General features: G+C 39.0%; 1 protein-coding gene across 2 annotated transcripts; it reads right to left on the minus strand.

Annotated features, from left to right (window-relative positions):
* Positions 1–553: 553 nt before the first annotated feature.
* plod1a (procollagen-lysine, 2-oxoglutarate 5-dioxygenase 1a) lies at positions 554–23,629 on the minus strand. 2 transcript variants are annotated; one of them, XM_079168644.1, is made up of 19 exons: positions 23,425–23,629; positions 21,548–21,639; positions 21,116–21,249; positions 18,575–18,738; positions 17,333–17,445; positions 16,495–16,558; positions 12,186–12,283; positions 11,467–11,568; positions 11,165–11,296; positions 10,630–10,751; positions 8,184–8,288; positions 7,903–8,028; positions 7,441–7,582; positions 7,093–7,206; positions 6,088–6,153; positions 5,764–5,868; positions 5,334–5,480; positions 4,077–4,202; positions 554–2,366 (listed from the first exon to the last, which is right to left on the minus strand). In XM_079168644.1, exons 1-19 carry the CDS (start codon positions 23,513–23,515, stop codon positions 2,211–2,213), a joined length of 2,199 nt encoding a protein of 732 aa, XP_079024770.1. In that variant the 5' UTR covers positions 23,516–23,629; the 3' UTR covers positions 554–2,210. The 2 variants fall into 2 exon arrangements, with proteins under 2 accessions (XP_079024770.1, XP_079024771.1); XM_079168645.1 differs by lacking the exon at positions 4,077–4,202 and adding an exon at positions 4,426–4,551.
* Between the last annotated feature and the right edge of the window lie 539 nt (positions 23,630–24,168).

Here is a 24,168-nt window from a genome sequence, read left to right on the forward strand (position 1 = left end):
CTAAACTCTACGGTGGTCCTGAGAGCTCAATGCACTGCAAATCAAGGAAACCGTACCAATTTGACAAATGCACAGCATTAAAAAAGAAACTAATACAGAAATGTGCTGCTAATAGCACACAGTTTCTGGAGTACAGCTTGTTAGCCTATCAATTCTGACAAAATGTATTGTGAAATAATGTTAGCTGGCTTCAACCGTAACACTGTCAGAACTTGTAATAAGGGACTCATGTTAAGCTACGGTTGATGACATGACTCATAAAAACAAATATAGTAATTTAAGTAACTGCTGCCAGTTCCTTCATTAAAGAAAGGGTCTGTATATATTTTTAAATATTAGTCATGCTGTTTTGACTTTTAAACCGGTCATTAAACTATTTTCAATTTATTTCCGTTCTTTAGTTACTTGGTGACAGGTCAGAAAGTATCTATAGCAGCTAACATAACATCTGTCTCTTTCACAATGGTGTGTTATGTCCCTTATTGTCTTCCATAGCTGGTTTATTTCAGATAAAAACATGACCGGTGACTGTAGTTTAATCACATTTCACACTTCAGTTCATGGCTTTATTCAAGTTGTGTTCAAAGTACAGTGAGGGTTGTAACATGACAACTGTGAGTATGTTTCACTTTTACAAACTCAGCTGACCATCAGTGAGAGCACATTACAGCTCTGATTCCAGTAGGAAATCTAAAAAAATTAGAAATTCAGGGTGTGTTTTATCAAATAAAATATACACAAAATAAATAAGAGGCGTAACAGGCTTTGGAGTGTCTCACTTCAAGAAAGATTTCGAAAATAATTGCTTTGGATACAGAAAAAGGCACAGTTAGTGTTAGTTACTCAACTACAATTTGACCAAATGAACATTTTCACAAACATTTCTAGGAAATCTAAACTGAACTCCTGGTGATTTCCTGAGAGAAGTCCAGCTCAAGGCCCAACTGGATCCACACCTTAACTCCAGACCAACCAGGAGCCCTCAGTTTAAACCAGTGGGTCTATGTGGAATGATGATGAAGTCTCTCTTTGAGACAGAGCCTTAAGATTAGGTGAGAGTGCTTTAAGCTGACTCTGGTGCAGCTGGTAATACAACCTCTGTCAGAGCTGAAGCAGCCCACACTGATTACATTGTGGGAAGTGTAGGATCCAGTGTTTAGGAGTTTAACTGTAATCACATAACCTCTTGTTTACTGCCCTGCACACTCTGTCTGTTAAAACATGTGGCGATATAATATGGCTTTCTTTCAATATTCAATGTACTCTACAATGTATGCCCGAAGGGCAGTTTATGAATGAACACTGTTGCACAGAGGACACAGATCTAAGAGAACAACTTGTATTGCAACATATTTACAACTTGTTATTCAGAGACAAAAAACAAATGCCAACAAGTTAGTTTAGATCTGGGACTAAAGTAACACATCCAGAACAAGGAGTTTGGGTAATAAGATGAGCAGGTGGACTGTTTCATGTTAGTCAGGCTGAAGCACAAAGAGCTACTGAAGAAGGAAAATAAAAAAATTAAAATAATAGTGTTAGTCCTAAAAATGTAAATCCCATTTGAAATCCTTGAGAGACGAGGTGTAATAAAATATAGTGAATGCAGCCTGGAGCAGCGGGATACAGAGGTCTGGTCAGACCACTTCTCTCTAACTTCACACCTTATGGACCCCTCACAAGAAGACGCCTGCAATAATCACCGTCTTATATCAGCTGCTATTGTGATGAAGTGGTGCGCATTCCAAACCAGTTAGTGATATGATGAACCAACTAACACACAGTTAACCTGAGCCTCTCAAACCCTCAGAGATCTGAGGCCCCCGGGACTTGTACCCATAATGCATAGCAGGTTGGAAAACACAACTATATTTGAAAGAAGACACATGATGGTAACAAATATTTGTGAAGGCTTGAAAGTGATACTTTTGACCCAGTTCTCCTCTAACTTGATGACAACATTATATGTTGTTGTTCGATTATGTGCCCGTGTTTTTCTGTTTATCATAGAGCACTCATATTCTACTGCTAATAAGTTGTATATAATTCTTTAAGTAAGACAGAAACAAGCAAATTAACTCAGGAAAAAGAGCAAAGGTCACATGCTCCGAGTCAGAAAATAGAGAGCAGCTGTGAAGCTGAAGGAGGCGGCCATTGTGTGTGTCCCTTTTGGTTTGGACTAGCTGGCGCTGTGTGCCGTCTTTGGGAGTTCAGGGATCCACAAATGACACTGCGATGTACCGCACGCCAGCGGTGGTGGGCAGGCCTTCGTGGTAGTGAGTGAGGCGGCCCGGGTGCAAGAGGGTCCAGCCTTTACGAGGAGCCTGAACGGAGCAGTCATAGCGGAGGAACCTGCATCCACCTCCCTGCAGTCACAGCACAACACACATCATCCTCTGACACATAAACACTCCAACTGAACTAGAACTACTACTTCTCATGATCAATATACAATCTAACAAGAAATGTATCTGTAGTTTTAGGATAATTTTAATTATAATGAATGTGAAAATGTATTTGTTAATCGACAACCACAGAACCTGCTATTTTAACTCCAGATCCAATATCAATATTCTGTTATTATTAGTTGTTGTAAAATGATTATCTACAGTTAAATATCATATATATTGTACTTCAAAAATGTTATGTTCAAGCCTCAAAAAGCCTTGTAGGACTAACACACAGCATACTATATCATCACACATCAAGGATAGAAGCTGTAAATTCATGTAGCATAAAGCAATAATACTGTGGACTAATGGCTGAATAACTGTCTCCTCCAGTATATTGAAGATGTAGGAAAACAACATGGATGCAAAAATAAAAAAGGAAGCTGAAGAGATTCATGCAAAGAAGACGGACTCACAAACAGAAATGACACAAACGGAAAGTTTGAAAGATCAGGGACAAAGATGTTCATGCCAGAAATATGACGGCATTCATTTTCAATGATGTGATTCAGCACCATGCTTAATCAAACCTGCATGGCTACACTGTACTGTTTGAGCTACTCTCTGTTCACTTTCAGCCTGAAACGGGGGTCAACATCAAGCCTGGGGCCCCTGTTGACCTCCTGTCTCTCCCACTCTATGTGCACCCTGTATGGTCTTATCATATGATTAAAACAACTATTCTGATGACCATGTTCATTACTGTCTTCTATATTATATTACCAGCATTCACTGTGATTTTACTGGGACACATTCCTGATTCATAACTGTCCCATTCAGATATTCAAATACAACTATTATAAAAGACATTATAAGTGCAATTGACTCTAAGGAATACTGTGCTGCATTATTCCTCAACCTGGTTAACTAACTTCCAAAAATGTTCAATGGTTTGAAAACTATAGAGTGGTAGAACTCAAAGTGTCCAAGTTTATATTCTAGCTTGTCCTATTTTATCTACAATTAATATTAATAATCTGTATGCATCTCAGTTAAGTTTCTTTTAAATATGTTATATACTGCAATTATTTTGCTGCAGGGAAAAAATGTATTCAATTGCCGCTTTGATCAGCAATTGATTGTGGTGATATTTTAAATATATCCATGAGTATACCTTTGGTCATACGGACAAGTAATGTTCGTCATTCCTCAAACGTGCACCGTCTCTGGTGAAAGTGCTTACAAAGTTTTTGGACCCTCATCTTGGTGTGAGCTACAGAGAAATTATAAACTAGATTATTTCATAAACATTGAAGATTAAAAACAGGATTAAGGATAATTTGGCCACCGAATGTACTTTTAATGTTTAAATGTTTTTATGTGGTGGTTGTGTGAAACTTCTACGCTGCCAATTTGGCCAGGACCTCCTTGTAAATGAGATTCAAAATGTCAATGGGATTATCCTGTGGAATTAGGCAAGAAGGAACGGCTCAAATCGTTTTGTAAATCACGGTTTCATATCCTGCCTATGTTTGCATCCACTGACATAATTGTCAGTTTAATTCAGATTAAGGTGCTAACTTTGCCAGGCGTTGTCTAATATTACTAGCTGCTCTTTTAAGATGTAGTAACCATGAACCACCTGTTGGAATGGTCAGATTTCTACCAACCTCTAAACACACTCACCTGGTAATCAGCGCCCAGTTGATTGAGTGCAATGTTTATAGTGAACGTGGAGGCGTCATGGTGTGGTCTCAAAGATGGCTGCTCATCTGGCTTATATCTAACTACAAAGGCCAATTCAAACAGAGCCTGCAAACACACAGACAGAGAGGAGTCATGCAAGCACTCGCAGACAGAGTGTGAACACATGTGCGCCCCTCGCAGCTCCTGCTCAATATAGAAAAGCATCAGCTTGGTTCCCGGTCCAGCATTCACTTCCAGAGATGGAGAGGAGAAGCAGAGAGAGAAGTGGAGATCGCCCGCATCATCACATCCTGTCACCTCTACTACCTGCCAGCTCCTCCCCATTTACCTGGTAGTCCACGTCTTTGCTGTTGAGAGCTACGTTAATAGTGAATGTGGAGGCGTCATGGTGAGGGACAAGCAGGGGCTGCTCGTCAGGTTTGTACCTCACCACAAAGTTCAAGGGAGTGGAGCACTGATGAGAGAAGACATGTTAGACAGCAGCAGCACAGGAACCAGTGCTGACGATGGGTACAGTCACGTTCAATCCTCCAATACATTATTCAGTGAATATATCATATCATTAATAGTGTGTTAACATCTTTACACTGCTCCTTTTATTCTACAAATGTTGAATGAAGAATCAATTATCAAATTTGCTACTGATTCATTTTCTCTGATCATTCTTAAAAGCAGTCATTTCAGCACCACAATGCCAAGAGTCACGCCTCAATCACTAAATGACCCCGTTATGCTTCATTCGATCAAAAAGTGATATAGCACATTGTAAAAGTCATAAAAGCTGGTAACATTTCTATTCTTAAACAAGTCGGATGATATTCTATATTTTTCTCTTGTATTCAGAGTCAAACCAACTGATCTACTGTCAAGTATTGTGTGTGTATCAAAGTGTGACATATCTTAGGCCAAAGAGCTCCAATGCTCTATTCAAACACATCAGAGAGCCACACTGTTCTACAGTACCATGAACACACACACACACTGTAGTTCATTTTGACTCACTCACACCATAGACAACAAAAATATCTCCTCTCACTTTGCTACACTCACAGGTGCACTCTGGGAAATTCAGTACAATAACTACATTCATTCTTCAACAAAGCTGCAGACAAAGTAGGATAAGTGAGTGTGTTAGTTTAAAGCAAACATCTTCATTTTAATCTTCTTAATGCTGATCAAATTCAGATAATGTGGATGAGACATGGAGTATGTGAAGTTCCTCTGCTCACGTCTTACCTTGGTGTAGTAACCAGGGTACATTTTCTCTGTTATCGGTGCTATATACTCCAGTAAGAACTTCTGCCATTCCTTCTCAAAGTTGATCTGATTCATGTGGATATCGATCGTGGGGACGTTCTCATAGCCTCCCTGGATTCTTTTGTCCTGACAAATCAAAAAATAAATCCTTTTAGAAAAACCTCAACATCAAGAAGACTTGAGATATTCGTTGCAAATTACAGCAGATGGCAGATAATGCTAACAGCAACTCATTACGCAAATAAGGAATTATACTGACTAACAAAGAAGCAATGATGCTATGTGATTGTGGATGAACATTTTCTCACCATAGTTCCTGTATTTCTATTGTTATTACTGACAATGAGAAATATTCATCTAGAATCTTTAAAATCAAATCAAACAAAGACACACCCATAAAATAACATACCGTATTGGCTCCTCCTGACCACCTCCCATTATGTTCCATTTCTTCAACAATGTGGTTACAAGCAACATCAGAGAAAATTGGGAACCAGTAGACATCAGGACAAGGCTGGGGGACAGAGGACAGGGCACTGAGTCCAATTATATATCCATACAGCCGCACATTACATAGCATAGCATCCATTAATGTCTTCTGCTCTTTTTAAAATGAAGTCTGTCGGTGATGTGCAGTCCACTACAGTGAGAGTATTCATTAGAAACATGTGTTCCGTTCTTTCTATTGGAAAACAACTCATGAGTCATCATGTCAACTTGTGCTGCAACTCACAGTTTCAATCAGCTTATCTTTCATGATGCGAGTGTAGTTCTCATGAATGTAGCGCTCCTGCCAGTCCTGAAAGAAACACACATACAGTCAGCGATTGTTACATAGTGCTGCTACTATACTCATGCTACGACAACCACAACCACTGGTAACTGTTCACTGACCACTGCACTGGTCATGCTAGTGTTCAGCCTACTGCTGATGATACTGCCACTACTACAAGTACAACTGTTGCTGAAAAGATATTCTATGTAAAGTCAGTAAGTAGAATTAAGAATAAGAGACATGCACAAACATCACACAGCATGTATACAGCTGATGACATGCTGAAGGATTGACAATGAGCAATCAAACTGTGTGATTCTTTTGAATGTTCACATTAACCATATCTATATAGTTCACATGATTAGTTCTTAACAAGAATGTCAGTGAGTTTGAAATGACAACAAAAGGTTTTCGAAGGAGAAATACTTCATTTGATTAATTTTCATAAAACCACAAACATTTAAACCTGTATGTAACTAACAAACAAACATTATGACATCCTCAGAAGACCAAAAAAGAATAATAAAAAAATATATATTTATATTATTTTTTTTTGTTTAGATCAGACTTAGAATTTGATCACCAGAATTTCTTTCTCACTTGCCTCTCAGGGCTTCAGTAGATATTGTCAACATAACTTTAGAGGACACGTGTGCATTAATCAGTATATTGAAGCATATGTCAGCTATTGGCTGATTCAGTGCTTGAGGGGGGCATTGTGGGTAGACATAACTACTTCTACTTCTTATTTCACTTCAGTACACTGAAGAATCAAACTTAGACTTTGATGAAATCTCATCAGTCCTACTTTTCTAAAGATGGTTTTGTACAGCCAAAAGCACATTTCCTGCAACTGCAATAACCAACAACCAACACAAGGGGGCCCCCCCTGCATCACTTACAGACCCCGTCACTACTGCTACCACATCCTGTAATATTATGAGGGGCTAGTCTCAGTCTCACCACTGGGTTTTCAAAGATCTGCCACAGATCATTATGAAGATGGCTCGTCTGATAGTTTTCTGTTGACAGGATGCGACCGAAAGTGTGCATGTTGGTTACATACATGAAGATTCCCTGAAGGAAAGATTCACAACAGGTCAAGTATTTTCATGAACAATTTTACATTTACAGTTATAAACATTGTTTTTTTTCCATTAGATCTAAGAGCAAATAGATTATGACAAAAAACAGCAGAAGGAGCAAAACAGGAAAGAGTCTAAACTACGTGAAACTTTGTTCTTTCTATGCTTTAGTTATTTTGTTCCTTGTTTACAGTACAGTACATACAGTACATGTACTAATACTGACCTTGCTGCGGACGTTGTGGCAGTAAGCCATGTCAGGGTCTAAGAGGTTTGAGGTAAACAGCTTGTAGTCTGAGAGCTCTGATCGGAGGAGGCTGGCCTTCACCAGGTACACGCTGGACACATACGGGACGTTCCACACCCCCCTAAAATCAAGACAGACACCAACACTAGGATCTCTCACTAACGCCCATTGAAAAGATGTAATAAGATGTTATAATTGTGATCTTTCCCACATACTGTATATTAAAAACACATCTCTCTACTGCACCCCACCATTGGTGATCCCTGTAATGAGGTGCAGTGTGCAGATGTTGGTAGTCCTATGGATTGATGTGATTGGGTGCATATCTGCAGAGCTCTGTAAAGTTGCCTCTAGTGCTACAGTCTGTGGCTCTGTCAGTCTAGCCCGCCAATAAAAGTGTTAGTCACTGAACGTGCCTCTGAAATCTTTAAATCCACTTACACTCTGCGTCCTTGGACTATGTCCACGTAGTCCTCAGACCGGGCGTAGTAGCCGTCTGCACTGAGGGCTCCCCAAAAGTTGCTCCACAGTCGACCAACGCGAGTTATCATAGGTGCCACAATAGGACTGATGGACAATTAAAGGAGTGTTACTATATGTCTTCATCTGGCTAAATACAGTACGTAAACTGCTAATAAATTAGTGTAATAGAAATTCCCACAGCAGACCTAAGACATCAGCTACATTCATGTTAATAATTCAATATTGTTAAATATACTTGCAGGTTTTGTTCAATAAGAATTTTAAGTGTGTTCTCATTCTCCAGGACCACTTCAATGTCCAAGATGAAGAAATAGTCACAGTCCTTGTCCTTCCGGCACATATCACTGAAAGAGAGGAAACACAGTATGTAGTGTGAGACTAAAGAGCAGCGCTGGTACTCTGGATAAACCATATGACCTAACATCACAGGTGTTGGCTCTGAAAATCAAGTCAAAAGCACAACAGCTCCTATTTTCATGAAGCAAACATTTTTCATACAGTCCAACTGAGATTTATGTAATTGTTTTTTGCTAAGAAATCCCAGTATGCAGTGTTTGTTTTCATTTGTTTACTTTTGTATAAAAAACAATCTCAGAACCCTTCAGCTATCAGTCTATATATATATATATATATATATCAGTCTGATGACAGATATGCCTCTGGGGTCAAGGGACTATATTTCTGGGGTTCTGGTGTAGCCAGCAGATATCTGGGCCGACTTGTTTACAGTCCCATTAGCAACATGAGACTCGAGACTGGACTTACAGTTGAGAGACGATGTGTGCGACCTGATTGTATATGAATATTTCTGTTTATAGAGATTAATAAAAAGCTAAATCCTGGTTACCTGCACCAGCCAAAGCCCACTCAAACATGAAACTACTCTCGACACCTCTGGTACCAAAATCCTGTCCTGTTGCCTTCAGATATCTGCATTCATATGCAGATATCTGTTTTGCCATGGGAAAATCTCCCACTCTGAAACACTGTTTCTACAAATGTGTCCAAACATAGCTTAATCCTGTTTTGAAATTACAGACATATGCCCATAGCCAATATTATCATTATCATTTATATTTCCTTACACAAAAAGTGAGGTTTGACATTAAAGATCTCCTACAGACATGTTTTGTAAAAAATACTTGTTTTCTCCACAAAAAATGTATATACCAAATTCAAATTCTTAACATGACATCTACTCCTTCTCCCTCATTGAAATATTCAGAATCTATGAATGTGTAATATAATGTAATATAATAATCTAGTTGCATATTGGTCTGTGATTGGCTTCCGAACTAGTTGTGAATCCAGCTGCTGCGTCCAGGTGTTCAACTGAGACTAAAGGAGAGCACAAAGAAACGTTCCCTCTGCAGCAGAAGGATGTGAGAACAAACTGAGCACTTCAATCATTCTGCACATTGAAGCTCAAACATCCAAACGAGGTGACAAGAGCTTTGTGACTGGAGGGGAACTTTCAGTAAATGATCCTTGTGAAGGAAAGAAAAGAATACTGCAGAATACTACAGGGTTTGCACAGTAAACCATGTGCATATCAAAGTAACAGTTTGCTCGCGCATGGCGTTTGTTTACAAGATTTAGTGCGCTGTTAAATGTTGCAGTGTGAACACAAACCGAACAAAGGGGCAACTGCAACATTGTATCATATTAATCCCTGAATTGGAACAAAGCAACCGAACTACAGGTGTGAAACGCCCTGAAACACTGCAACAAAGTTTCAATACATTTCAGTTACACAAGGCGTCACTTTTAAAGAGCAATAAGGATGGCGAGGACACACGCACAGGCTCAGAGGTTTTAGGTCCTGGGTCCGGATACAACGGCGTCCAGATCCAGACTGCGGTCCGCCTATTAGTGACCCCTGCTCTAACGTTCATCGCGTTTGGTGTGAACGCACCTTAACACATGAATTCATGCCCAACAATGATGTTAACAGAGAGAATAGAGCTGAAACAAGTGTTAATAACCACAGATAAAGTCCATGCACAAAAATGTCTCTTGTTAGAAGATGAGAAAAATATAATATTGTGGCTTTTTTGATTCACATCACTTCACACCTGAATGAACTGAGTTTAAAGCTGCAGGACAATTCAGTGAAATAATTTTTTCTAAAATGAATTACTTTATTGTATTTTTCAAAAGCTTTCTTTTATGTAATTTATTCTTTAATCCAGCGCTTATTTTACTTGAAATGAGAAGAACATTTATTTATGTATTCCTATGAATTATTTATAATCCATCCAGTTAAATTTGAAAACTGAGAATAATAATTGTTCAAATATAATTGATGTGTAGCTACTTTCTTGATTTGACAGTTGCTGACTACACAGATACGTTGTTACTACTGCTAGGCTTCTTGAATATATATATATATATATATATATATATATATATATATATATATATATATATATAGCACTAAATAGCGCAAGTTAGATATTATTGTAATGTTCCGGACCTTTGCACAAGGAGATTTTCTCAATCTGGACCTTTTGGAATTTTAATTGAATACCCCTGCCCTAGAGGCAGCTTGCGCACCCCGCCCTCTAGGGCAGGGGTATTCAATTAATTAGTGCACCACACTTTGGGAATCCCTGCTCTATCTGATTCTGTGCAACTTGGTTTCTTTAGAAATAGTTTAGAACTCTAGTGTCACTTGGGACTCACAAGCCCAGGTTGCGGGAGGCCGCTTGGTCCATCTCCTCTTCAGGACCGACCAGCTTGACATCCTGATAAAGGCTTCCATGATCCTTCAGAAAAGAGCTGATCTGACCCTCATGATGAGCTTTCTGGAGGGAGAGGAGAAATAAACAGATAGAAAGAGCAGGCGTCTGAGTTACTATGGAAAAAGTATTTATGCTACATGTTTGTACAACCAGTGGGTTTTGTTCAGATTTGATTCATGATTCTCAAGTCAAAGTTCACCAAATTTCCTTCACCACCAGAAGCAAATGTTTTATTCGCCCTTAGCTAGCCTAGAATGGGAGTGAACGGTAGGCCATGATTTTGGTGCAGTAACCCATGACACTGAGCTAACAGGAAGTAGTTAAACATCGTCATGAGATTAAGATAGGATGTTTAGTTTCATTTAGTAGATACCAATACATCTAATCATTAAATTCATCATGTGAGCCTTTTTGATCGTCTGTGGGACACTTTAAAGTACATCTTAACCTTGATGTACTAAATGTTCTCCTGGTACCTGGTTGTAGATGAAGAGTTTGAGTCTGTTCTTGGGATACTGGAGCTTCAGTAGGCGTTCAAAGAACACTGCCACAAAAGGGGTGGGCTGCTGAATGAAGATGCCAATGACCACCAGTGGGTATTCACTCTCCTGTTGAAAAAAAAAACAGGCATCATATGAGTTCCAGGAGAAAGGACTTATTATTTCTATTTGGCATCAAACGCCTGAACAGTTGAAATATTTCTTGATATTGATGAAATTAAGTTGTGGTATATCTTGCATAAAGAGCAGATGTGATCAGCATAAGCCTGTGAACTGACCTGAAGAGCTGAGAGTGGGTGGAGATCCTCGTGACACACTGTGCATCCTGTCTCAAATGTCCACGTGTCGGGGATGTAGTTACCCAGGTAGTTGATCTGGAGCTGGAAACAAATATGTGTACTCGTAGGTTATCCCATCTCAGTCTAATATCCAGTACTTAAGTCTTAACAACATTTACAAGTAGGCTACTTTGACCGGCTGACTTACTGGACACAAGTGATTTTTATTATTATTGGCTAGAAGAATAAAAGATGGACCAGAATTGCTCCTTTAGCCTCTGACCCTCTGTGTGGTTGGGCGGGTATACATGTGTGATGGACAGCTAAATCACACAAGGGACAGTGTTTTCTCACTAATTAGCTATCCAGACGGATTGGTTGCTCAGCAAGCTACGATGTACTACAACACTAGAAAGATAGTGGGGGTTCGTAGTTCAAGGTTTTGAATTCAATTATTTGTGGATTTACAGAGAGACTAGGAGCACATTGACAGGTTCATCATTCTTTCTTCTCTGAAGCTTGTTGTCCTCAATCTGAGAAGTGTCGGATTCAGCTGCTCATTGCTGGATGATGATGTGTTGAGAATGTATTTTCATGTTTGAATCATGACGCATGAGGAAAGAACAAAGTGTCATATTGGTTTGGGTGTTGGATGGTCAGCTTTATAAGGCTGCTGTGTGGAGCATGTGATTGGTCAGATTGGTGTAATAGGTCAGTACCTTGGTTGGTCCGTTCCCATGGATGACGACAGGCAACGTATCGTACAGCATATTCCTGGCTCGTACCCGTCCGTCCTCAAACTTCAGCACCACCTCGTCTGGAAACACACACACGCACACGCACACACACACACACACACACACACACACACACACACACACACACACACACACACACACACACACACACACACACACAAGCAGAAGAGATTAAAGGCCTGTAACAGCCTGAACGTAATATCAGATTTACCTGCATGTTGTAATAATTATTACATATTGCCGTGGTTATTACAACATGTGTGAGTGGTAATAACCAAACAAAATGCAAGTCTCAATTAATAAAAATATTTTTAACATGATAACAATGTCTATTTTAAGTGTTCTAGTATGAATCACACTGACTCAAAATTCATTTTTAAAAGACATAATTAGTTCAGTAGATTAGTGGATTATCTTTGTCTTTTTTTATCAAGCGTCACTGTATTCCCTAGCCTAATGCAAACTGACTGTAGTTGAGGGTAAATAAGTTCTACGTTTAACACAAGCTGAAGAGATTTTAATGTTTTGTTCTACGGTATAAAATACATCAGTAAATAACCCTTAGCTTTTACAGATCTTGAAAAAGGTGGTTGCTAACAAGTGTCTAAATGAGACGATTAAATGTCATCAGGCCGACTAGTCCTGCTTTAGCTCAGTGGCGATGATGTGAAGTCAAAATATGAATGAAGATCATAAAAGTGGTGTTCATTTGTGAAGGTTATCTTGCTGAACAAAAAATGTCATAAACAGGTGTTTTCTGTAATAATCCAAAATGGAAGAATCCTGTTGGCTTTTGTGGAGGGAACCAGCACGATGCTAACTCCCTGGCTACACGTCATCAGGATTATGCACATTTTGAGTCAACAGAAAAAGACAAAAAATTGTTGCAAAACAAAAGATCAAAATGAAACAGTGAATTCTTTCAATTTTTGTATTCTTTAGACAAAGAACATGTGTATAGTATTATATTAAATTATGTTTAGATATTTAAGTGATTAAGTGAAAAAGAAGCAGGTTAGCTGTTGTCCCTGGTGCTAGAGCACATGCTTGTTAGCATCAAGGTTTGAGCTTTCATCTTTTTACATTTTTTCATATCAGTTAAGAAGCTGCTCTTTTAGTAATCTCTACATGAGAGAAACTCTATATCCAACACCTTACTTTCTAACTAGTTTCCAGTGAACTTATTATCCCTGATGAAGTAGAACTGTATTACATTTTGTCAGTAATTACATGATGAGGTGGTATTAGACACTGTAGTGTGTTGTTACAAGTTCTGTCAATCAGGATAGAGGAGAGAAGTTTGTTTACAAATGATTCAGCTGTGTTTATGATTGTGTATTTGGCCAAATGTACTACAAAATGTATTTTACAAACTTTCAATAGTACTGCCACTATCAATATTTAACACACACTTTTCACACATTGTTCTTCATTTTGAATCATAAATATCTGTTTATGTAAAATCTTCTTTTGTCTTGAAGAGACGTGGCAAGCAGCAGGTAATAGCGGTGCTGACAACGGGAGGATTTATGGGAGCAGACGGTCCTCAGGGAGTTCAAGCCCCTAGACTCTTGGTGCTGTCACATCCGTCTCTCAGGGAACTAACAAATTCCTTCCTCTAACTCAAATAATGCTGCAGAGACTGCAAAGAGTTCAGCTCATGTCTAAACTTGCAGCCCTGACTTATACACTGCAACTGTTAACCCCTCTGGAACCTTGAAGGTGACGACATCTCAGCGCTACAATCTCCAGATTATTCAGCAGGCAGAGGAAGAAACAGCCAGGAGCCTGAGAAGAACTTAACCACTGGTAGCCAAAAGGGATGAGGCGTAAAGTCACATGAGTGACTTAAAAGACTTGTCTAGCTCATGTAGAGAAGTGAAAAATAGAGCCTGATTTAAAAAACATACAGGAATGATCATGTTAGAAAGAAATAGCTCATACAATGTAGACATTTCTTTATTCCTCCGTTATTTGCAGGGGGACCTTCTGATATATGATTTCCTTAAGATGTTGACTAAAAAAGATGTGTCCTATCTGTAATGCAATCAAAACAATAATGTTTTCAATAAATGGAAGGTTAAGTGATTCCAGTAGGTTTTAGGGCCATTTTAAGAGTTTTAAGTATATTTTGATGATTATGGGTAAAATATCGTGATTCACTAACTATTAGAACTTTTTTGGCCAGAATAATTGTGACAAGAAATGTTCATATCGTCCCATGCCTAGTTACCAACAGCTGTTCTGAAAGAGTTGTAGCTAGTGAGATCTCACTAGTATGGCACACTCACATGCACTAACATGCACTAAAAGCACGGGTAATCGGCCTGCTATGGCAACAAAGCAAGGAGCAGCTCGAAATACAACACGCACGCACGCACGCGCGCGCACGCACGCACGCACGCGCACACACACACACACACACACACACACACACACACACACACACACACACACACACACACACACACACACACACACACACACACACACACACACTTCATTCTCTGATCAGGTAGACATTACTCTATCTTACTATATCTTTACATAGATAATAGATGTTTGATGAGATGTTTAATGTTCAGAATGTCGTATATTGCTCCTTTAATTATTCAGCTAAAACATTATTAAAGTGAGAACATGGGTGACAGTGTTCACTCAGTAAATGACTGCGCACAGTACATCAAATGTTCATGCTGCAGAGTGGCGGGTATACAGACGCAGTAAGTGCTATATACTGTCAGAAACATACTCAACTGAGCACACTGTACTGTTTCTTCATTCTAGGGCTGACTGAATCCCATCAAAGTCAGACTGAGGAATTATAGTCACTTAAAATCCCCATTTCACAGAGAAAAGTAGTTAATATCATTAGTGTACATCAGATCATACTGTGACTGTGAGGCTTTGTGTGGATGCAGACGACTAAAGACACTGTGATCAGGAGAAATTTTATTTTGGTGGAGTTAAGTACAACCGAAGTGAAACCACCAAATATCTTCTGGTGCTGCCCTAAGATGCAAACATTCTGGCAAAACATTTGAAGAATTATGCAGCATATTCTTGGCCAGCAGATCCTATTCACATGCAAGTCACTTTGTTTGGGCGATCTACCAGAAGGAATAACAGGAAATGACAGATACCTCCTGAAATTATGAACGGTAGCAGCAAAAAAAACAATTACTCGTAAGTAGCTACAAACCGACCCACCCTCAGTAGAAAATTGGACTGAAATCATTAAAGAAATTCACAATATGGAAAGGCTGACTTTCCTTCTGAGACTAAGAAAAGACACATAAATAGCAAGATGGACAAAATGGACAAAATATTTGTCAGAACAAAGACATCCGCTGGTGACTTGCCCTCCCTAACCTCATACAGCTTTTTTGACTCTGTTTAGTGTTGATGCTCATTATCTCATAAGAAGACAGGTACTGTCTATGTGTGTAAATCTAGATCCGAGTTTAAGTAATGCTGTGTATAGAACCCTCCGAATATATTTTTTGATATCTGTTGTTGGGCTGAAATTATGGTTGACACGAGTGTCGGACAACGTTGTTGGTGAGTTGCATGGTTGTTTTGATGTATTTCTTTTTCTCTTATTTATTTATTTATTTATGTCTAATTGTTTTTTCTTTGTCAGTTGCATGGTTTATTATTTTTTGTACTTGTTTGGGATTTGTTTTTCTTTGCTGTAAAAAAAAAAACTGTAGTAAAATATACAACCGAACGCTGAATGGGACATTTTTAGGCACACAAAATGTCACAGTCAGCTTTCATGAACTGAAAACACACACACTAGAGAGAATGCAGCTTTAAGGTACTTCAGCTTTGGCTTCAGGTTGCCGCCTGAGTAAATTGTCACATTTAAAAGAAATTGCCTAGTGTGACTACAGTAAATGAAAACACACTTGTTATATTCTTGTAGTTATACATATGAAAATGGTGGGTGTCATCTTAATATTGGTCCAAAAATCGTATTTTAAGTCATTACTGCTCAATGGATGATACAGTGTGGACCACCAGAGATCATGAGCAGAACAGGATGCTGGTTACTGTAATGTGAGGCACACACAGATGAATTTGCCTTCTGGAAGATAGGAAACATAAAATTTCTTAAAAGTGTTATTGGAAGCGCGCACTTAGCATTTCTAGCATAGTTGCAGAGAGAAAATAGACACTCTGTGTTGGAGGATGCTTCAGAAGTCTCAGTGTCTTTGCTTCATAAACTTCACTCGCTGGACTAAGAGACAAAATTCAAGGCACTCACCGAGGGCTCCATGAAGGTTCTGGAACAATCTGCATTTTCTGTCCAGAGTGATATTTATGGATTTCTGAAACATGGACACACATTGTTCTCACAAATTCCCAAATTAAAGCCAGTATTGAAAAAGGGATCTCAAATAATAGCTCCAGGTGTGGCGGCACAATCAAATAATAAGTATAAGCAGTACCAGCACTAATTGTATTTGTACTACAGAGTCATGTCATACTCTGTTTAACACTAATACTGCTTTCAAACTAATTCATTCCAGTCACCTCTATTCTTTTGTTTACTGTTAGATTACCATCATAAAACACAACACTTCTGCAGATGTTTCAGATTAAAGGACTAACAGGAATAGGCGTGATTAAGCTCACCAAGCTACTGGACGGCTTTTAATGTGAAACATATCTGTAGAAAGTGCTGAGTCTCATTAACAGCACACAAAGAAAATTGCCAAGTGGAAATATCAGGGCATATTTTTTCTGTCAGAATTAGTGCTTTGGAAATGTAAATGATACTAAACTCTTCAAATCAGATAAACATGGAGGAAGTGTTGAGTTTGCATCAACAGCAAATAAGAACAGGAGCAGATTAGAAAATAGGCTTCTCACTAAAATATGATGAAAGAAATAACAGTGAATAGAAAAGTTTCTCTGAAATTAAGGCCATTATTTTAGGATTTTATATTACATAATAAAATATCACAGACAATGTTAAAAGAAAGCTAGTATTATTGTTATTAGTAGTAGGTCTAGTATTTAATGTACTTAATGTGACTTTGGCATGGAATAAATTAAAATACAGATCCATAAAATAAACGCTGACGTGTAACACATCTTACCCTTTTAACTGGATCAATGTAAATCTTGGTGAAGAATAGCTGGTCACTGTCATTGTCTTCTCCTGTCCAGTCAGCAATCATGTCTTTAATGTTGGGAAGGTAGCCAATGAAACCTGAGGAAACAGACAGGAAGTGAAAAAAAATGTATTCATAGATACAAACGCTTTCATATTGTGCCTGCATTCAGATACAGTCAAGTCAACTGTTTATAATTGCCATAACAACTAATGCCAGGTTCAGTTTGTATGGCCTCAGCCCAGAGCTGACTGCTGACTGCTGACCTGCTGTTTCTCTGCTATAAAGAGAAGTGGCCGTGTTACTTCCTGGACTAAAGTCAACAGTCACACCAGCAGCTGGTAAACGAGTGCTAAGAGATGTGCATAGTGTATATTTGTGTGAGGATAGTGTAAGGGTCATCATGTTAAGTCACTTCTGACATAAGTAGTCTTGATGAGCTAGATGTAAAAATAGAGAGGGATGCCTCCATTTTAACCATGAACTAGCTAAACATGTTGGCTGCTATCGTTTCATTTAAAGTGCTTTCATCAATATTTAGAATCAAATTCCAGATATCTCAAACTTGGAATTACAATTGCGAGGCCGACGTGACCATTTTCTTTCCATTTGATTGCTCATAATTGTGGACTGAAGGATAAGATATGAATGAGGCAAGCTCTGTTTGAGAATTGACAGCAGCTTTACATGTTTTCTTGTAAACAAAGAATGTTCTCTTTGTATTCAGTGTTACTCAATTAACTATTAACCGCCCAGAACATCACTGGTACCATCTACTGAGCATCAGTGATATTAGTGATGAGAGGTGCCTGCAAAGAGCTAAAGGATATTAAAAGACTAAACCCACCAGCCACAAACTGTTCACCTGCTGCTGTCTGGAGAGACAAACAGAAGTACAGAAGACTAAATCCATCCTCTACTCTACTCTAATATAGTTTTGTTTTAGTTTTTCTCTGTGCATCTTCTTTTTTTACCTGAATGGGACTACAATCTGCATTTTGTTGCCCAACCCTGTTGTACATTGACAATAAAATGAACCTCGTAACCTTGTAAGAAAGTAGGGTCAAAACTGATCACCACCTCTTCCTGGCCAAGGTCACTACTAGACTAGCTATGACCAGACTAGTATGAAAGGCAAGTGACATGATGCCAAACATGAATTTCATCACAATGCCAGAGCCATGTGGCCTTCCCCAGCTGCGTGACTGACAGGACTGGTGCACGTACCTCCTGAGCCTAGAAACCTGTTGCCCTCGGCGACGTGGGGGTGTTTGTCCTCCAGGTGTCTGTCGGGCCAGATCAGGCTCTCAGAGGAGAACACCACCTTGTGTCTGGCCTGCTGGAACTTCTTGAGCAGCTCTTTGGGGCCCGAGGCGAAAACCACATCATAGCTGTGTGAAAATAGAAAACTTTACTGCCCGTGTGTCTCACAGTGTGTGAAGCCAGTGGCATAGTTAAAACTAATGAAGGGTTGCCTTTATAAGATGCCAACATTCTTTATTTGAAGAGTTAGGTTGCCAGTTGTGTTTACCGGTGCTTGAGAAAAAAGTATGTGCACATGTTTCAGCCTTTTTACTGCAGCTCTGTAATACTATTATTATTACAGTACTTTTAAGGCTGAATTACAGATATAGTTCAACAATTTGGGAACTGTACTGAATCAGTAGCTTTTGGTACCGAGAGCCCCTTTGTCCGCTCCGCTGTGATTCACAGTATGCTACTTTCTGTTTATTGAAAGACGGAAAAACTATGAACAATCTACAGCAACAACCATTACGTGATAACTGTTGCAAATAGAAGGCTGCTGAGCTATTAAACCTGTATACAAACAAAACGTATAAAAGCCTAGATTGCACTGAAGAGTTTGATCCTTAAACTGAACTGAAGACGAACATCATGGCATCATGAACTGTGATAAGATGGATGACTGATGTGTGTACTAAGGGGCTTTGGGAGGGAAATGCAAATGTTTATTTAAAACATAAGTATGTATTGACAACAAATCTTTGAAGTGAACTGAAGGAATGGATCTATATCAGCAAATGAATTTACAATTTCCACCTCTCTTGAAATCTGAATTTCAGTCTGGACATGGTTAGCCTAGCTTAGCATAAATACTGGAAGCAGGGGGGACATCTAGCCTGCAGCTGCAACAGCAACAGATAGGGATGCATTGACAAAGAAGCACAGCAGACTCTTCCTGCTGCTCAAACTAAGGAGCACCTAAGTGTCAAAAGCAAGACAAAGCTTCCCAAAGTAGTCAAACTGTGAAGCGCAATTACAGGCTGCAAACAAACCCGCTGTCCTTTCACAGCAAAGCAGTCCAGCGCTTAAGTGGCACAATGTTAGACACACAGCCATCCCTTGAATCACTACTTTTAGCTACTGCCCTTAGGGTAGAGGTACAGACTCCCCCGTGAAAAGGAAAAATATTTTATACCTGTTTACATAAAATATCTTAATTAGTTAGGTAAGCCACCTCAGCACATCACATCGATTACCTGGTGTTTTTTTTATGCAGCATATATTGTGTTTTATATTATTGCATTTTAATGTGTCCTGTCTGGGTGTTATATGTTGTGCTAACGTACCATTTTTAAGAGTAGATTTTACACATACAAACCAAAATCCTGCCTTTTGCATGCAAAAAGTAGATGACAAAGTATTTTCTATTTCTACCCTGGCCTGTCAACTTCAAACATACACCTACCAACAACTTTAAAGCTCGCTGATTCACATGTTGTGTCTGTTTGTTTCATCTATACACACAGAAATGTAACAAAGACAAATGGTGATTGTATAGGAGGGGTTATATATTGGAACTATTTCTTGGTAAACAAAACTGCTCACGTTATATCCACAGACACTGTGCTAGAGGTAATGGTATGAGTATTTTTTTAAACTCTGGTCAGAGCTAGGCTAGCTGTTTCCCCTTACTTCCACTATTCATGCTAAGCTAGGCTAGGCTCGAGCTCTGTACTTAACACTCTGACATGACATTGATATCCATCTGAGCATCTCACTCTCAGAAAGAAAGAACATTTCCCAAAGTATTGAATGTCTTTTGAATGATGTTTGCCTCCTCATGGTGACTCAGGATGAGATAATACATATTCAGTCACTAAATACTTTATTTTCTTCCCTATTCTTCCCTACACTAAATATTAGTGTAGTACTTATTGTGCTGTTGCGTGGCAATGCAGCACAGATTGTTGAGTGAATAACTACACAGTAACACAGACAAAATTCACTATTTAAAATCTAAACCCATCTGCTATCATTTGGAATGTGCTCAGCATTGTTATATTATTATATTGTAAAAATGTGCTATATAAATCCGTGGAGGAATACACACAGCCCACATTCAGACTCTAAACGAGCCGTCAGGATTTCTGTGTGGTTGTGATCGAGACAAAAAGAAGACCCTTTCAAAGTTTTAAACATAAACATTCTAAATGTGTCCCAGTTTGTTTCTGGTTGTATGTGGAAGTGGATGACATCAGTGGACAGGAAGTAAACATGAACCCAAACTGTTGCTTAGCAACGAAATGATCTTGAGATGTGCTAAAACAGTGTTTCAGACTGAGGGTGAATATTCTGACAGACAGTATTAGAAAAATAAAGAGTTTTTGAACATTAAAGCATGTAAACATGTTGTAGTAGAAAGTATGAACCTTGAAATGAGCGTATGTGTCCATATAGTAGCAGGATGTTACTCTGGCCATCACATTCAAATCTGACGCTTTGTCCGTGGTGAAGACACTCTACCTGTCAATGAAGAGGATGATTTTGTCCTCATCCTTCATCTCCTCCAGAGCTGCTTTAAGGAGTCGTACTTTCTGGCCTCCTCCTGGAGCTGATATGTAGTCGCCAGAGTTCCATTTCTCACCCTCGCCAAGAACCTTAAAACATACATACAAACATAAATTTACTGCATTTTGAAGATATGAATTTAAAGATATTTATCCTCAGAAAAAGTAACTGCCAAGTTTCACTTTATTTTTGAAAAGAAACAGTGGCTTATTTCTTTGACTCAAATGCATTGAAACAGTCTCAAATGTAAAAACAATGATAGCATGATGATATTGAAGAGAAAACTATGTATAGCAAAAATAGGGATTAGTTTTCTTGTAGAGAATAGATAGAGGGGCTTCCATAGACAGCAGGAAAGCTACTTTGACTTGCCACAGGGGTTCCTACCTTGACAGTGTAGTTGAAATGTTTAGCTGAGTGAAAGAAGCGCTTGAAGCCATCCGTCTCTTTGGTTGCAATAGTCACAACTAGAAGTTTCTCTGGAAGACACCACATTACAGAGGAATTTAGAAAAATAATACGCAGTGCAGCCTTCTTTTTTTCTTTTGCCTTAAAGCATGATGCAACCCAGTGGATCTGCCACAACTGACTTTAACACAGGAATACATTAAAAGACAGATGCAAGAATAAATAATAATGTATGGTTCACATTTGTTAACATTGTGGTGTACATTGCAGGTGCAAAGTCACCCTAAAATGTACAATAAGGCTTAGTTTGTAAAAGCAAAGTGACAGGCTGTGGATGGTTATGTAACCTTGATAATGACAGATATGCCAAAGTTATCTGATGATGACATCATAAATTAAACATATTGGTTTGCAGCTACCCCGGCTCAAATCCAGCTGGGGAACCTTGGTTGCATCGCTCTCTCTCGCTTCCTGTCGTCTAACAAAGACATAAATAGACAAAAATAATTATTTTAATTGATTTAACATACCACTGTTACCATAGGGCCCCTATTGCTTAGGCCCATTAAGGCCACTGGGGCCCAAATGAGCCAATAACAAAGGTACATTTCTCTTAGTATTTATTGTAGTAATAATATTACATTTTCATTGCTTCCAAACAGAGACAAACTATTATACAATATTTCTGGTCAATGTGATAATAACCCATTCGTCACAGGTCAGCAATTATCATCTTAGAGAAAACACTACTTCTGATATGGTATATAAATATATTTTGTGATTTTCTCACCCATGATAAAACTACAACATCAGATCTGGATTAGTTATGGACAGCTTCTTGATTGATAGTCTAAATCTGAGTCCAGCCATGAGAGTGAGTTTACTATAAACCGTACATATACTCACAATCTCTGATCTGAAGCACATTGGTTCATTGTTGCTTTAATAAGAGAAGTGTATTTGAGGAAAGGGAGGACATTTAAATCAAAAGGAACACTGAAACATAATTCTAAACACATAGAGTTAGTCCTGACGTCTTGTCTTCATAAAATAACACGGAGAGTTCACCAGTTTTCAACAGACAAGATACGGTGTCACGGTTGTCTCGTATCAAGTGTTCTTTTCTGTATTCTAGTGCTGACCTATTTCAATCTACCAGCATTGAAGTCGGTACAACTCCAGAGACTGCTCTGGAAACAACTGGTATTGTTTCATCAAATCTGGCTGATTTAGGATGTATGAGACCGTATAAAGTACCGCTAATCTGCTTTTGCAGTGCTAGGGAGGATTATGTAAAAGTATCGATTGTGTTCTTTAACAGACTACATTCTACATCATCTTTACAGCATACACCATGAGCTAGCTAACGTCCTCGTGTTAAAAGCAGCGCTGACAGCCCGCCGTCCACGTCCACGTCAGCGGGCTGAGTCTTCCTCAGCACCTCCGTGCTGCTGTCTCTAGTTTAAAGAGTTGGCATAATGTTAAACTCTTTGGTTTCCCATCGCTATCTTTTTAAATTGGAAAAACAACACACAAGTTACAATCCAGCGTTAGTTAATGTCTTTGGGAATTGTAAATAATTATACAGCATGCTTCAAGGGACACAAGCACAAAGTACTGTGTTAGACATGCCTGTGGATAGATACGGCCATACCAGAGGTAACGTTAGGCTAGAGGGTCTCCTTCAACCGGGGACCACATGAGCTAAGGAGTCTCCCCCAGTCCAAACCGAGCTGAGTGACCTCAACTTTGCAAACTGAGACTCGGTTGACTTTACACATTAGCTGACGTTAAACGTGTGCAGATAGCACGGTGGATAGGTAACGTTGGTTAGTACGGGTTAGGGTTAGGCTTACCTTCGGGGATTCGCTGCTCTTCACCGTTTGTCAGAGGGAAAAGTGCACAGACAAAAATCCCAGGAAACCACAGCAAGGGTGAAAGTCTCATTTTGAACAAGTTAAAGTTTACTTGTTTGCACGAGTCCTTGTGTAAAACCGAACTGTACACTTTTCCAACCGTACGAGAAAGAGAATCTCGGCTGTGTAAACTTCTCCACTGCCTGCCCCCTCTCTCTCCGCCTGTATCTCCCCACCCCTTCTCTTCTCTCTCTCTCTCTCTCTCTCTCTCTCTCTCTCTCTCTCTCTCTCTCTCTCTCTCTCTCTCTCTCTCGCTCTCTCTCTTTCCCCCCCCCTCTATGGTCTCTCTCTTTTTTCACAGTAGGCTCATGTGTTTGTATCCATCCGCAACGCCTACTTCCAAAATGGGACAAGAAGCTGTTTGAAAATGATGACCCATGTTCTGCGGACATGATCACTTGCACGTAGCCTGTATTTACACCATTGTATTTATGTTTTCATCCAGTCAGTATAATATGTTGAAATTCACAAACAGTAACTGTAAAATGAAAGATGTTATTACAATAGAAACCTTGGGGAGCAAAATTGTAACAAGAAAATATCAATGAGGGTTGTTTTACGACCTAATAAACTGTAGCTTGTTATGGTACTGTTTATGATCAATTGACTTCCGTGTGGCTATGAAATGTTAACAAAAAATACTAAAATGTTTTAAAATGTACATTTATACTACAATATAACTTT

Source organism: Pholis gunnellus (assembly GCF_910591455.1).
Source record: "Pholis gunnellus genome assembly, chromosome: 2".
Lineage (NCBI taxonomy): Eukaryota > Metazoa > Chordata > Actinopteri > Perciformes > Pholidae > Pholis > Pholis gunnellus.

What these genes read in the sequence shown, in the direction of transcription:
- plod1a (XM_079168644.1), bottom strand. Translation starts at nt 23,515, where the DNA reads ATGAGACTTTCACCCTTGCTGTGGTTTCCTGGGATTTTTGTCTGTGCA. An exon ending in GAACCTTCATGGAGCCCTCG is followed by an intron (nt 12,284 to 16,494) that starts GTGAGTGCCTTG and finishes GTGTGTTTCCAG; the next exon opens with ACGAGGTGGTGCTGAAGTTT. An exon ending in ATTCTTATTGAACAAAACCT is followed by an intron (nt 8,029 to 8,183) that starts GCAAGTATATTT and finishes ATTGTCCATCAG; the next exon opens with TCCTATTGTGGCACCTATGA.